The 15996-nt window shown below is 43.6% G+C and overlaps 1 protein-coding gene across 2 annotated transcripts in view; it reads left to right on the top strand.

The window, feature by feature from the left end:
* Nucleotides 1-10419, top strand: part of LOC138955506 (monocyte to macrophage differentiation factor 2-like) — a 233126-nt gene extending 222707 nt beyond the window's left edge. For both annotated transcript variants that reach the window (XM_070327099.1, XM_070327105.1), the window contains one exon: nt 9929-10419. In XM_070327099.1, the coding sequence (XP_070183200.1) occupies nt 9929-10138 (210 nt within the window). In that variant the 3' untranslated portion in view covers nt 10139-10419. The remainder of the gene's footprint in view (nt 1-9928) is intronic.
* Nucleotides 10420-15996: the final 5577 nt, after the last annotated feature.

Genomic DNA, 15996 nt, shown 5'->3' with positions numbered 1-15996 from the left:
AGATTGGCGTGGTACAACTTTTCTTTGGTGCCTACACGCAGACGATAGTCGCATTCTCCAACTTTTCCTACAACCTCGTAGGGTCCTTCCCAAGCCATTTCTAACTTGTTCTTCTTCAGGGGTAGGAGAAGCAGAACTCTACTTCCAATCTTGAAGTTTCGTTTCACTGCACGACGATCGAAAGCTCTGGCGTAGCGCCGGGAGGAGTTGTCCAGGTTCTGCTGTGCGATTTTCAAAGTTTGTTTGTTTGTTTATTTGTTGCTTAACGTCCAGCCGACTACGCAGAGCCATATCAGGACGAGGAAGGGGGGGATGAAGGGGGCCACTTGTCAAGCGATTCCTGTTTACAAATGCACTAACCCATTACTTGTGTCCCAGCAGGCTTTAGTAAAACTAAATTAATACCTACTGGAAGATTACCAGTTTCCAGTATGTTAAAATAGGCTTAACCTATCTACTGCTGGACTTACATCAGAACACTAACAGATTAAACTATACATGAATCGCGAGACAAGCGGCAAGAGAAGAGATTTTTGGAAAAAATACAGGTGAATGAGCAAGAAGGCAGAAAAAAGAAAAGAATTCATGAAGAAAAAGAGAGCATGACAGGAAAGAGGAACCAAAAATCTACCTAACAGCAAACTAGAAAGCTCCTGCGGTTCCAAAAACAGGAGGGGCTTTTAATTTCATAACCGCAGTGCCCCACTGCGGGAGATTTTCAAAGTGTCTTCCAAACGCTGACGCAGATCCACGACATACTCAGCAGTAGTCCTAACTTCTGCAGGGGTGTCTTTGGTCCATATCTCCTTGAGAAGGGAAAGAGGTCCTCTCACAGTTCTCCCGTACAAAAGTTCAAAAGGGGAAAACCCTAAACTTTCCTGTGGTACCTCTCGGTAGGCGAAAAGAAGGGCAGGAACAAAACGATCCCAATCTTTGGGTTTCTCCATGCAGAGCTTCTTCAGCATTGTCTTCAGTGTCCCATTGAATCTTTCTACTAGACCATTACATTGAGCATGATATGGTGTCGTGGTGAGTCCTTTCAGGGCAAGAAACTGATTCACTTGCTTCATGAGATTGCTGACAAACTGAGAACCCCTGTCGGTCAGTACTTCTTTGGGAACTCCAACCCGAGTATACATCTGCCAGAGTGCTTCAGCCACACGCTCTGCTTCGATGCTGGGTAAAGGGGTAGCTTCTGGGTACCGGGTGGCATAGTCTACAGCAACCAGAATGTAGCGGTTCTTTCTTTCGGAGATAGTCAAAGGCCCCACAATGTCAACAGCGATTCTCCGGAAAGGCTCATCCAGCAGAGGCATCTTTCCAAGTGGTGCTTTTGGAATTTTCCCCTTGGGTAGAGCTCGCTGGCAAGCGTCGCAGGATTGTACATATCGACGGATGTCACCGCCCATTCCCGGCCAGTAGAAAGAGTTCCACACTCGATCTCGAGTCCTCCTCGAACCAAGATGGCCAGCCATTGGTACATCATGCGACAGCTTAAGGATTCCAGGTCTCAAGGCTTCTGGTACAACTATCTGATGGTACACATCTTCACCTGATGAGAACTCCCTTTGCAGAACTCCTTTCTTCCAGGAAAACTTCACTTGGCCATGTTTCCCAGAGGGAGCAGGATTACTAACCGCCGCTAGCTCTCGAATGCGTGCCAATGTAGAGTCGTTCTCTTGTAGCTGAATGAGTTCATCTCGGGTGACACCTCCCAGTCCGGAGTCCTTCATTTTAAGAGTTTTGGGTCCTTGTTGTTCTCGAGCATGCTGTGCTCTGGTGACAACAGATGTCTTCACAGGATATGCTTTTCCCCTGTACACCGGAACTTCAAGAGTTTGTCCATCAGGCAACGGGATGGCATTTCCAATCAATACAGGATGAGCAAGATCCTCCACCACAATAGCAATTGCCTTTCCTGAAAAGAAAGGCGATTCAAAGTCAATCACAACAGTTGGGCACTCTCGTTCGACGTTGCCGGCTGCAAGTCGGATGGTTTGTCGTCCAACGCTGCGCTTGTTATCTCGCACAAGAGACGAATCCACCACTAGCCCGTCAGCTCCAGTATCCCTCAGGGCAGATACTGAAGAACCATTGACGTTCACAGTACATCTAGGAGAGTAGGTCAGTTGGCTGCAAGGATCACAGAGAGCAGGCAGTTCAGTTCCTGAGGTGACCGTTCCTAGAGTGACAACGGTTTTCACCGAAGTTAGACGAGGACAGTTTCTTCTAGAGTGACCTTCCTGACCGCAGTTGAAACATTTTCCCTTGAATCCAGATGGCTTAGAGCCAGCAAGTTTTGCTGGAGTTGCATCCTTCTTCGGGCTACTTGGTCCTTTCTGGTGACCCAATGCTTTACCAAAGACCGTAACTGGATTTTTCCTGGCCCGTTTCGACGATGCAAATCTCTCAGCTAGTTCAGCAGCTTCAGAAAGGGTACTGGGGTCATTCTGTCTGATGAAGTCGGCAAGTTCTCCAGATACTCTGTCGAGAAGGTGCTCCATCAGTATGAGGTCTCGAACTCCTTCGTATGTCTCCTCCTTCTTGGCTGCCTTTCTCCACCGTTCAAACCAAATCCGCAGCCGAGTAGCATGCTGCTGAAATGTTTCTTCATCCTTTTTCACAGCCTGACGAAACTTGGAGCGGTAAGAGTCAGCAGTCCAACGAAAAGCCCCACGTAGCGTCTCCACCACTTTGTCGTACTTTACGGCGTCCTCATCAGGCAATTCTAGGTAAACCTCTGAGGAAAAACCTTTAAGAAGTGTCCCCAGCCTAGCTCCCCAGTCTCGTTCCCTGTTCCACCCACTCAGGGATGCCGCTCTCTCAAATCGCCCGAGAAAAGTATCCAAATCTTCTTTGGTGGTATCAAAAGGATCGATCTTTAGACGGACAGGTTCTATTGGACGGATATGGGGAACATGAGCAGTTTCTTCACGCTGGGCCCTTGCTATCTGTGTCCGAATCCTCTCCTCCTCCAACTCAGCCAAACGTTGACGTCGGGTATATTCTTCCTCTTCTCTCTGTTTCCTTCTTGCCTCTTCCTCTTCTCTCTCCTGTTTCCTTCTTGCCTCTTCCTCTTCTCTCTCCTGTTTCCTTCTTGCCTCTTCTTCCTCTCTCTCCTGTCTTCTTCTTGCCTCTTCTTCCTCTCTCTCTTGTCTTCTTCTTGCCTCTTCTTGTCTCAGTCGAGCCTCTTCCAGTTGAGCTTTTAGCAGCTGAGCCTCCAATCCCACTCGTTGTTGTTGCTGCTGTTGATGGCGCAGACGGTCCAATTCTTCTTGCACAAATCTGGCAAGTGCACTACCGGAACGGACACCCAACGCTCTGCCCCTAGCGGCAATCTGCTCATGCTCGGCACTAAGACTAACCGAGTTTCCAGCTGATTCAGAAAGTACTTCGCTATGAGTAGGCGGAGTAGATAACTCATGGCCGGAAAGAGACAAAGTCGGGTCAGGCGTAGAAAAACTAGACAGGGCCGCGTTACGAGTTTTCCTCGCGGACATATTTATCTTTATCTTCAGTAAACAGTGGAATAAAAAGGAAAAAGTATTTATGGTACTTCTGAATGAAATGAGCTAGAACACCAATAAATACCGAACAAGGAAAAACAAGCTTTGCAAATGAACGCTTTCTTTCGCAAAATGAATAGCAGTACTATGCGCGGAAAACACCGACTTCTGTCACTGTTACGACGGTAGTGACAAAAGTAATGAACTCTAGTGCTATCACACGAATGATATTCAATAAACAGGCATCACAAAGACATGACAAACAAGACAAAACAATATCAGAAAAACAGAAGGCAAATAGAAAAATCTGAGGTGACGATGAAAAGTTAGGATAGACCCACTACTTCTAGCTAGCTATCCCAATCATAAATTCCCGGACGAGCCCCCATTTGTCACACACACATATGCGCACACACATATGCGCAGTCTGTCATCCACAAACTCACAGAATTTTCTCTCTCTCAAACTGTAAAAAAGTACAAATCACAATAAATGAAGTTTATACGTTTCTTGAACAAAACAAAGCACTCAAAACTCACATTTACACATCAAATAACCCCAATCCCTTGCCAAAGATACCCTCTTGCTATCACTCCATCATACACTGAAATTACACTTCCTGCATGGGTTATTTTTAGGGGACGGATTTAGCGGAAGAGTTACCGTCCAGCAGGTCTGACAGTGACTTGAAGTGAAGCGAGATCCTGGGTGTAGATGCCCCGAAGACGAATGACGTCACGAGCGCAGAATGAGTTCCTGGCGAAGTGAGTCCATAGCAGCCCTCAGTTGTAGAACGAGTTCCATGCGAAGCGAGTCCATAGCAGCCCTCAACAGTAGAATGGCTTAGCTTGACTGGGCTGGCGGATCATCTCCATCACTCATCGGCAAGAAAACCGCAACCTGAAATGGTTAGCATTGCTCTTAGTCCATGGTTAACTCACATCGCTTATCCGTTCCCATATATCAAACCCAATGCAGGAAAGAATGGACAAAGCCTCTATGACTCTCACACACTCGCACAAATACTTCATATGTTATGAACGTTCTACCAATTCATTACATGTTTAATAATTGGCAGAAGTTATGCAAACATGTAACACGAAAATAGCTTTCCGTCTTTTTACATACACAAGTTATCATAATGCACAGACCATATTCAAAATTGATAACTAACATAACTAACAATACTAATAAAACTAACCTTCTTTAAGCGAAATACCTGACTGACTAGCCTGAACATATAAGAAACGCACAGACACGAAACAACAAACATGTACCACGCAAACAGCCTAAACTACACCGAAAACAATAGAAAAGAATTACGCACCACATCCTGGTTGCATGAAAGCATACACGAAAGTCCCCTGTCAAATGAAGACAGCTCCCTTTTGCTCTATGAAAGCAAAAGTAACGTTCAAATGAAGAACGGATTCCAGTCTGGAACGCAGACTTCTAGCCCTGTAAACGGCTACGGCAAGAATGAATAAAACTGACACACAACTGAATTTACTGCTCACTACAGCACACCTGAGATACACCCGTTTCACTAGAAATTAGAGAAAACCGTGCCGCACGAAAACTACGAGTGCTAGCTGTCTCACCTGGCAGGTAAACGACAGCACAAAGAACAGGCGCTTGCAATGATTGCATATAATACGAAATAATTACAGCTGCTTGTGACACACCCCCCTTGTTAGACTGAACTAACAGTTAAGTTACAAAACTTCACACAACGCGGCTGTAATAATCCGCTCCCACGTTTTCACGTCCTCGGATTGCACGAATCCGGAAAGAGAATGGCTGAAGCAACAATGCCCATCGCATCAGACGACCGTTTGAGGTTTTTGCTCTCTGCAAGTGTTGCAAAGACTGATGATCAGTCTGAAGTTCAAACTCTTGGCCATACAGGTACACCTCAAACTTCTTGACAGCCCACACCACGGCCAAACACTCCTTTTCAACAGTGGCGTAGTTTTTCTCTGCAGAGTTCAGCTTGCGGCTTGCAAATGACACAGGTTTCAACTCCCCATCCCTCTCTTGCAGCAGAACAGCTCCGAGACCAACGTCAGAGGCATCGGTCTGCAGTACAAATGGCTGGGACAAGTCAGGCAAGCAGATAACAGGCGGTTTGCTGAGAATCTCCCTGAGAGTGTTGAAAGATTCCTCACAAACCTCGGTCCACTGAACCTTGTTTGAGCAGTTCTTCCGTGTCAAGTTGGTAAGGGCCAGAGCAATGGCAGCAAAGTTGGCTACATAGCGTCGATAGAAACCAACCAGGCCAAGAAAAGCGCGGACTTCTTTCTTGGTTTCAGGACGTCTTGAAGCTTGAATCTTCTCCAGCTTGGCTGCCTCTGGCCACATCAGGCCATGGCCAACTCGATGACCCAGGTAGTCCAGTTCAGGGAATCCTACGAAGCACTTCGTAGGTCGAGCCGTGAGACCTTCTTCTTCCAGACGACGAAAAACGGCCTCCAGGGCCTCAAGATGAGTCCCCCAGTCTTCAGTGCATCTTCAATTTCTGTGACACTGGGTGTTCCCAATGACACAAGAATGGCCGGTCACAATGAGTTAACAGTCAATAATGTTAACAATAAACCTGTTAAGATGCAGGCGGCATATCATAATGAATTTGATACTGAATGCTGTTGGTGGCTTTTGTATTGACAATAAAATATAAAGAACGCAAAAGTTTACGGAATACACAGAAATTATCAAGCGAGTTTGTTAATGGATTTTACTTCACAATAATATAACATACTTACTTTTAGATAAAAGAAAAGAATTAAGTGCAAATACAATTTCCACTCAGTAAGTCACATTTTTGTGCAAACTGACCCAAACTAAGTGTTAACTGGTCCCTTGACTCCTACTTACAGTTACCAAATACCTACCCTGAACCCAACTATATACATTCATAGATGTTTGGCATGATGATGATGGGGTGTGTGTGTGCGGGTGTGTGTGGAGGGGGGGGATGCATAAATATAGCCACACACATACCCAAACCAACTACACAGTACATTGAAGAAGAAGACAATTAAGTTACGCATGAGTGTTGTCAACGTTATTACTTAAATTGTAAGGGTAAACTTCACTAGCACCAGTTAAAATGGCAAACTGAAGCGCTCGATCGTTTGTTCAGAACGACGTCCGACTGAAGTCAGTGTTTATTTTTCCAAGGTTCGTAAGTAAGAAAAATAGCAGTTGGTATGATTTTGTCTAATGCATCTGTTTTATTACAACCAACTATTGATATTTTAAACATACGCTGATCATTGTAGTCCATCAATTATCATTTAATCATCGCATTCTAAGAAAGAGCAAAATTCTCACTCTGCGCGCGGTTCATTTCCAGAATCGCGTAGCGCAAAGTTGGAATTCCAACAATGGCGGCCATAGTTGGAATTCTAACAAAGCGCAGGTCATTTCCGGAAAAGCGCCGATGGGACGCAACACCCGTTTTCGAAGAATTCGATTTTGGGGGTGAATATCTCTATAGTATAACCCCTGTGACAGAATACAGCAAGGTTAGGAACACTTTAAGAAAGTTTTACAGACTGATAAATGGGATTTACCTGTAGAGCCAGTTGTAGGATCCACCGATTTGACAGCTGCCCCGATTCAAAGCTGGGGATCCGGAGCAAGTGGCAACGTTCGCTTTGGCAGTTTGGGTCTGACTAAAGACTGCGCGACCGCACGCGACCTTGCACTACCTTGCGGGGCCTCAAACTAAAGCATGTACGTGTAATATTTTTTATATATCCAGTATCTTCACAACATTATCATACTTTGTACCGAGTTTTAAGTCAGAGAAATAAAACACACGGCTAGGTTCGTCTGGGGTGCGGTCGCGTAGTGTTTAGTCAGACCGTTCGCTTTCGGCCAATGGGATAGCTGGGATATTTGGTCTGCTACGAAAATATTCGCCAAAAAGCCTCAAAAAGCCATTTCGCTTTCGAACTCGTTAATCTAACCCGGCGCATCGTGTTCAGCGCGATCCGTACCTACGGAATAACCGAGGGACAGGGGCCAAACCGGCGGGGTTTGGTAAGAGATACGTCCCCACGGCGAAAAAGCCCACGCGTATATATATATAGATCTATTCATAGACAGTTTCCAACTCACCAGATCTGCCAAAGAGCCTTCATTCGTGAAAAACGATGATTTTAATCCGACAGGTATCGGAAACAATCTCTTGGTAACCTGCGTTTCTCCTTTCGAAGCGACGTGACGGCGCCACATTTGTTTGTTTATGTCTGTTTATCGCGAAACAACACAGTTGAAATTTGTGTGTAAAATATCATAAATGTGTGGCGTGTAATCTCCGAATCAGTTCGTTATCTGCGTTTCGATGGTAATTCAGTTAGCGTGGAGTTACTTTGAATCGAAGGCGAAGGTAACCTGCGTTCAGCCGTATGCAGATTACGCCTCAGAACACTCTCGCATTTCACAAAGACAACAATAATTTGCAACATTTCAAGAACTGCATCAGTTTTATTAGATACTATTTCAACAAAAACAGCACAAACACGACTATTATCAACAACACAGAACGGGAGGTAAGTCTTCAAAGACGCACCAAGTGTGCGTTCCCGTTTTTGGACGCCATTTTTGCTAGCATTTTCACAGTAAATCTTAATGTATCGATTGGAGATTGGATTTCCCTTCTTTGAGTCATGTGACGTCAGAGGCCGACAAAACTTTATAATTTGGCTTTTCAGGTTGACCGAAACTTCAAAGGAACTCAAAAAAAAAAACGTCATGTGTTTGATTGCTTGTGTGTGTGCTGTTCAATGTCAAAACAACAACAAAGTGAGTACATGACGTGTGTTTTGTAGTTCCTCTGAAGTTTCGGTCAACCTGAAACGCCCAAATATGAAGCTTATGTGTTTGATTGCATACATGTATGTGGATTGCATGCATGTGTGTGTGTGCTCGTTCAATCGTCAAAACAACAACAAAGTCATAAGTACCTGAAAGGAATTCGATCGATACATAAATGTTATTTGCGTGTTTGACCAAAATATGACATTTTACACAGATCTCGACAGTCATTGTTGTCAGACCAGCACTTTGTTGTTGGTCCTCGGGGAGCATATCGCATTTTGTCTCATATTTATCAACCGCGGCCTTCGGCCTTGGTCGATAAAGATGAAACAAAAGACGATATGGTCCCCTTGGACCAACAAAAAAGCTGGTCTGTCAACAAGCTACCAAACATCGTTTTTGTCATCATTTTGGTTGTGCAACAAAATGCACAATAACCCACAGGGAGACGAATTTTTAGAACCAAACATCTTATAATATTTCCATATCTATTGAATGATTTTGGTATTTTCTTTAATTGTGCTGATTCTCCTATCTCTCTGGCATGTACTGGGTGCTTTGTGACCAGTTTCTCCCCTAGACTGTATTGAAAAATGCGTCCCTGTGAGCTGACCCCCACTTGTCACCAGTAGCAAAGAACTACTCACATACTTTCAGGGTTTGATGACTTGCAGACATGACACATATGTCTGATTGATTGACCCTTGTTAAATTTCAAGGTCAATGCGGGTCGAGTCTGGGGTCGAGATACGTACAATTTTCTATTTCTTGAACATTTTGAAAATTATAACTTTTTAAATTGCACCTACTTCAAAAGTTTGATGACCCCCCCCCCCCCCCCCCCCCCCCCAGATAGAATGGAAGTCTGGTAGACCATAGTCAAATTTTAATGTCATGTTCAGGTTAAAAAAATTGGCAATGTATAATTTTCTTCAACGTTGTTGAAGCTAGAGCTATTGAATCTTTACACACTCCCATGGTCTGCAAACATAACCAAAGTCTCGACACTCAAGTTCCAAGGTCACACGGTGTTTCGCGTTCGAGTCCAAAAATTAGAATTTATCATTGTCTTGAAGGTTTTAGAAACTATATCTTTAAAGTCAAGGATTTGATGACCTGGATACAATCGAAGTCTGGTTGATCTTGGTCATTTACGAGGTCATTGAGGAGTTTTCTGATGTTTTTGAAGCCTCCAAGTGTCACATGCTTGTAGGTCAACTTGGATGCAACTGGGTCATAAAAAGAATTATTGTTTCTTTGTTTTTATTTTCTTTGTCTCTTCTTCAAAATGTGGAGGGTGTTGAGTATGAGGTTAGTGATGGTGATGGAAAGGGGTTTGGGGAGGGGCAAGTTTGTTTCTGGGATATTCTTAGTATTCTATTCCAAATGAATTCATATGTCAGGTCGCATTGTGATCAAGTTTTGGGCAATGTATGATTTTCGGAAATCCGTCAGGTTTGTATGGGTTGTGGAAGAGTGATCTATTCTTGCAAAACGTCGTACAAACATTTGAGGGGCCATTGAATAGCCATTTTGCACTTCTAACACTGATTTAAACTGTTTAGAATAAAAAAAAAATTCCTTTTTTTCTGCAGAAAGAATCATCAGGGATTTACGAGTTGTCCCTGGGAGGCCTCACCTACATACTGGGGGTGTTCTTCTTCAAGAGTGATGGCATCATACCCTTTGCCCATGCTATCTGGCACTGTTTTGTTTTTGTTGGTGCGCTCTTCCACTACTATGCTGTCTGTGTCCATCTGCTTGGGGCATCCATGCCAGACAGTCTTTTGTGGGATCAGCTGTAATAGTTGTTTGGTGTGTAGATTCATCTTGTGGTTTCCGTGGTCTCCAGCTCACGCATCTTAGATTTAAAGCACAGGTTGCAACTATAAGTCAATTTTACTTGCATTAGTACGACTTCTCCTCATATAAAACCCTCTTTCTCAGATTGTTTTGTTCATGGCCTCCATTTTAAGACTTTCTCCTTTTTAACCCTTTTTGACCTACGCTGCCTTTGACTGCAACATTGTCTGCCTGAATTTGCCTAGATAAATTATAAATAAACACATATGGTGAACTAACAGAAGCACTTTAAGCCTGGTTATGAATGGATTGCAAGACGCTTTGGCAGAAGGGATCTGGTTCAACCCAAAGTGCACACACACACACACACACACACACACACACACACAATGACTCACACCGATCTCATACATACGAAACATATACTCATACGCACATAGACAGACGGACACACACCCCCTTGCAAACACACACACACACAAACACACACAAACACACACTCACTCACTCACTAACACAAACTTCATTAACACAAAACAAACACTCATACGAACATATAGACAGACGGACACAAACACCTTCACAAACAAACACACATACACACAAACACACTCATACATACACACAAAACTCACGAACACACTCACGTACATAAACACACCCACTCTCTCTCTCTCTGCGCATGGAAAAGTCAGGTGGCGCTGGAACAGCGCCTGCTGTGGCTGTGCAGCCCGATGTGAGAGTGGCAGTCTCTGCCCCAGCGACCACACTTGTGAATAGTATCTGATGGTGTTTATACTTCGATGTTCTTTTCTTTGGTTTTGAGCCTTTTTGCTTCCGAGGCTAGTTGAAGCTTGGCTAGGCCTCTCTTCAGTTCCTGCCTCCAGCGGGCTCGGTCTTGAGCAAGGTACATATACTCGGATCCGTCTTCAGCCGTTCAGGTTTTGAGTCGGCTTTGAGCGAGTTTTCGCGAGGAACAGGGTTGAGCTACGGTAGGGTCACTGCGCATGTCTGGTTTTTTTCTTCGCGGAAACGCTGTTGGGTTGTGTCCAGTCGCGTCCCTTGCAACAAGATGGCGACAAGCGCGTTACGGATTTACTGTTGTGGAGAGTTGATGGACGACGATGATGAACAAGCAGTACTGTTTTATTGTTGATGTGAATGTAATGCCAAAACATCGAACTATCGATTCGAACGTCAATGAAGAAGTGAGCGTGAAAATCGAGCGCAAAACAGCCGGGTAAAAGTTCAGGGCGCTAAAGTACATTTGAGCCGAAATCGCACCCAAACTCCTGTTGACCTCATTTCTTCCCAAAATAAACATCACTGCTAAAATAAAATGCATTAAAACCAAGACAGTATCCAACCCAGTATCCTTAATTTTTGAAAGGCTAAGTGATTTACAACAAATGTCTTCTCACAATCCGTAACTTTGTCAAAAAATATTTGCAGAAGTTTCTCACCTCGCCTTGGCAGCCATCTTGGAACTGGAGAGACCCTACGCAGAGCGAGTTTTAGCGTCAACTAAGGTGACTCGAGTCGAACCGGAGGTCGCAAAAACTCGGTCCGGTACGACTGGAGTGACGTCACCGGTTAACCAACTTTCAACCTTGCTTCCTGCGTAGGGTCTCTCCAGTTCCAAGATAGCTGCCAAGGCGAGGTGAGAAACTTCTGCAAATATTTTTTGACAAAGTTACGGATTGTGAGAAGACATTTGTTGTAAATCACTTAGCCTTTCAAAAATTAAGGATACTGGGTTGGATACTGTCTTGGTTTTAATGCATTTTATTTTAGCAGTGATGTTTATTTGGGGAAGAAATGAGGTCAACAGGAGTTTGGGTGCGATTTCGGCTCAAATGTACTTTAGCGCCCTGAACTTTTACCCGGCTGTTTTGCGCTCGATTTTCACGCTCACTTCTTCATTGACGTTCGAATCGATAGTTCGATGTTTTGGCATTACATTCACATCCACAATAAAACAGTACTGCTTGTTCATCATCGTCGTCCATCAACTCTCCACAACAGTAAATCCGTAACGCGCTTGTCGCCATCTTGTTGCAAGGGACGCGACTGGACACAACCCAACAGCGTTTCCGCGAAGAAAAAAACCAGACATGCGCAGTGACCCTACCGTAGCTCAACCCTGTTCCTCGCGAAAACTCGCTCGCAGTGGTAAACCATTCAAGGGGTGTAATTATATCTAACACTAAAGGATCTTACTAAACGCGGTTACTTCCCCTCACATGAAAAATGCACAATACTCACCAGGACTGCAGAAGGCATTGCAAAACGCGGCGGACACACCCATTACTGAACTGTTCGGAACTTGCAAATTTTGTTTTCGACCCCCATGTTGTTTCAGAGCTTGTTGACACGTAATGCGTGAATGAAATGTCACCATATTTTGGAAAAGGATCGCAGAGATAATGAATTAAACATGTTACAAATTTGATTCAATTTTGTTTTGTGGTTTGGAAGCTGTGTTTGTTTGCGTAAGTGGTCCCTAACTTTTTCCTATGAGTATATATGTTAATTGGATCTGTGATCCAAACATGCCTTTTGGTCAATCTCGATGGCAGTTTATTCCACTCGCCCTACGGGCTCGTGGAATAAACTTCCATCTCGATTGACCAAAAGCCATGTATGGATCACAGATCCAATTAACGTATAATGTTCAGTTGCGAAATGACAGCGGACTGAGCATTTATTCCGGTTGATGAAGGTACGACTGAAGCTTCTATTCACTCCGTCAACCAACAAGACTGGATTTGTAGCAGACGACAAACAAAGTATGCGTTTTTTCTGTCTTGTTATGCCGTTATAAATTATCTGTACGTTGTGAAAACATTTTAAAAACAAAATTTAGCTTTGATGCGTCACGGGATATACACTCGTGAGATAATAATCGTTCAAATCACACGTGTGTATATCATGTAAATGAGGTCATGTCAAGCAAGTCTGGCAGGGACCTGTTTTTCCACTGCTTATGATGCCAAAGTTACCGAGACAAACGTCATTATAGAAAAAAAAATTGCGCTCGCTAATTACCCTCGATGAATTTATAGAACTAACACGTCACGCCACACTTTCAGAGTGACGTTTCTTTACTTTGACGTAATAGATTGCACGAGGCTTTAGAAGAGATCGAGGTTCCAAAACAAGCGTCTTCAATTTAGCTGCCTCGACTGCAGGACATTTTTAGTAAAATACACGTAAGTACAGTATGTAGGATTAACAGAATACTATATACATGGCTTGCTGCGAGTTTCTACTGCAAACAAAAAATAATAGCAAAACCTCAAAGTATGTGTGAGTCCCCTAATATGGACCACCTTCAACAAATCGAAGAAAATAAAAACTAAAGGCAATTTTAAATACTTCATTAAGAAGCTTGCTGAAAATAACCTATAACTAGCCCTCGAGATTTAAAAAAAAATATAACAAATAGTCTTTTTTTTGTGGAAGTTGATAATTTCACTTATTTTCACTCTGTTTTTGATAAGCTTCTTCAGTTTCCTGGTGTGCTTCCAATAATGCTCTCATCAACCCGAAACAGCTAAATCTAAAGCATATTTGAATTAGTCTGACTTGCACACTAAGTTGTATCATGTTATTTTGAAGTATAGGGGGCTTTATACAGTGATTCGTGAAGGCCGCTTCACTGGTCCATATTGAGCGCCCAGGCTCCTAATATGGACCATTTGTGATTTTTTCTGTATTTAATTTTTGCTGACGGTCTATCAAAGCTATTTCACTCTAATTAGGCCTAACTGTTAAACTAAAGAGAGAAGGACTACCAACCACAAAATGAAACTTCTTCGCAAGAAAACAAGCTAGTTATCAGCAATAAACAAAAAGTGGTCCATATTAGGGGCCCTTCCCCTATGTGTGTGCGAGGGCGGATCACAGGCGGAAGGTATCGTTCACTGGACCACTACTTTCATAGAAAGACTACAAGGTATGTCACTCAGCTTCGAGTCGTGCTCCACTAACTTCAGAAAAAATTATGCAAAAAATAATTGCCAATGTCAAGAATCTTTGTAACTTTACAAATGCCGTGATAAATGAATGTTCTAACTATCTGTACCTTTTATATTTAGCTGCCTGTCCGCTGCATGTTTTTAAACCGTATTTTGTGCGACCAAACGTGTCTGTCACCGGCATACCACTTAGATCCTGTGCGAATGATGATCGTCGTATGTCCGAGGAGATAGTAGTCCGATGCGATCATTGGTTATATAATAACCGGATATTCGATGATTATTTTCATTGGTCGACTGAAATCGTCTGCATCGTTTCCGTTCACGGTTACTGTTATTCCGTTGTTATGCCAAAAACCTAAACTGAAACTCCCGTGGGTAGCTTCCCTTTGCTGCAATATTTACATATGTTTTAGACCAATGAGCACTGGTATGCATATTCGGTGCGGGATGCATGATTTCTTACCAACTACTGTATAGCGGTTCGCAAACGAACATTCGTCCAAATGATGGTTAAAAACAACCTGCAGCGGACGGCAGCTGAAAATTAAAGGTACATACAGTTAAAACAATCATTCAACTGTATTTATTTGACCTCACACAGACTGTAGGAAGAGGCAAACCGTCTTGAACAAAAACATTGTCCGCAGGAAGCGACTCCAAGAACACAGACGACTCGAAGTTGAGTGTCATACCTTGTAGTCTTTCTATGAAAGTAGTGGTCCAGTGAACGATACCTTCCGCCTGTGGGCGGATCCAGGATCTTAAGGAAGGGGGGGCCCACCCAAACTTGGGGGGGCCCACCACCCAAACGTTTGTGCACAAACTTGAAGGCGCAAAGCGCCTGAATTGAGGGCGCAAAGCGCCCTAATTGAGGGCGCGAAGCGCCCGAACGTGCTAGGGGGGTCCGGGGGTATGCCCCCACCGATTTTTTTTTTCAAGGAAGCAAAAAATGCTGCAATCTAGGGCCACCTGAGCTCAGAAACTGTCATTTAATCATCTCTCTCTCTCTTTTTTTTCCTGAAGGGGGGGCCCGGACCCCCTTAGCCCCCCCCCTAAATCCGCCACTGGTGTGTGTGTGTGTGTGTGCGTGCGTGCGTGCGTGCGTGTGTGTGTGTGTGTGTGTGTGTATAAGAGAGAGAGTAGTCTATCTCTCTCACTTTGTCTCATTCTCTTGCTTTTCTGAAAGGTGTGTGTGTGTGTGTGTGTGTGTGTGTGTGTGTGTGTGTGTGTGTGTGTGTGTGCGTGCGTGCGTGCATGCGCGTGCTAGTATGTGTGTGTAAGAGAGAGAGAGTGGTCTCTCTTATTATCTCTCTGTCTGTGTCTCTCTATCTCTCTGTGGGGACTCTCTGTTGTTTAGATTAAAAGAATTTTGTATTCATAAATTGAAATCACAAGATTCATTCTCTATCCCAACTATTGCCGTATAGAAAACCTTCAGAATAATAAATCCATGGGGCCTGACAAAATCCCCCCGTCGTTGCTTAAATTAGCCCTGCCGTACATTGTGGAATCCCTAACGTATGTGTATAATCTTTGCATTGAACAAAATATGTTTCCTTATGCATTTAAAACTGCAAAGGTCGTTCAACTTCCTAAGAATAAAGATGTGTCTGACCCCAATAACTTCAGACCAATTTCATTGCTTCTTATTTTATCAAAGCCTTTAGAGAAGCGCATCCAGAAGCATCTTCTGAACTACATGGAAAGGTGCAAATTATTTCACAACTTTCAATCTGGGTTTCGTCCGAAAAATTCCTGTAGTACAGCTCTTTCATCACTATGTGATAACTGGCTATCGGCAATTAATCGATCAGATATATCAGGGGCTGTATTTCTTGATTTTAAGAAAGCTTTAATTTGATCTTGTAGATCACACA

The sequence above is a fragment of the Littorina saxatilis genome, linkage group LG2 (assembly GCF_037325665.1).
Source record: "Littorina saxatilis isolate snail1 linkage group LG2, US_GU_Lsax_2.0, whole genome shotgun sequence".
Lineage (NCBI taxonomy): Eukaryota > Metazoa > Mollusca > Gastropoda > Littorinimorpha > Littorinidae > Littorina > Littorina saxatilis.
The sequence above is the reverse complement of the archived record's forward strand: the minus strand, read 5'-3'. Positions and strand labels throughout refer to the sequence as shown.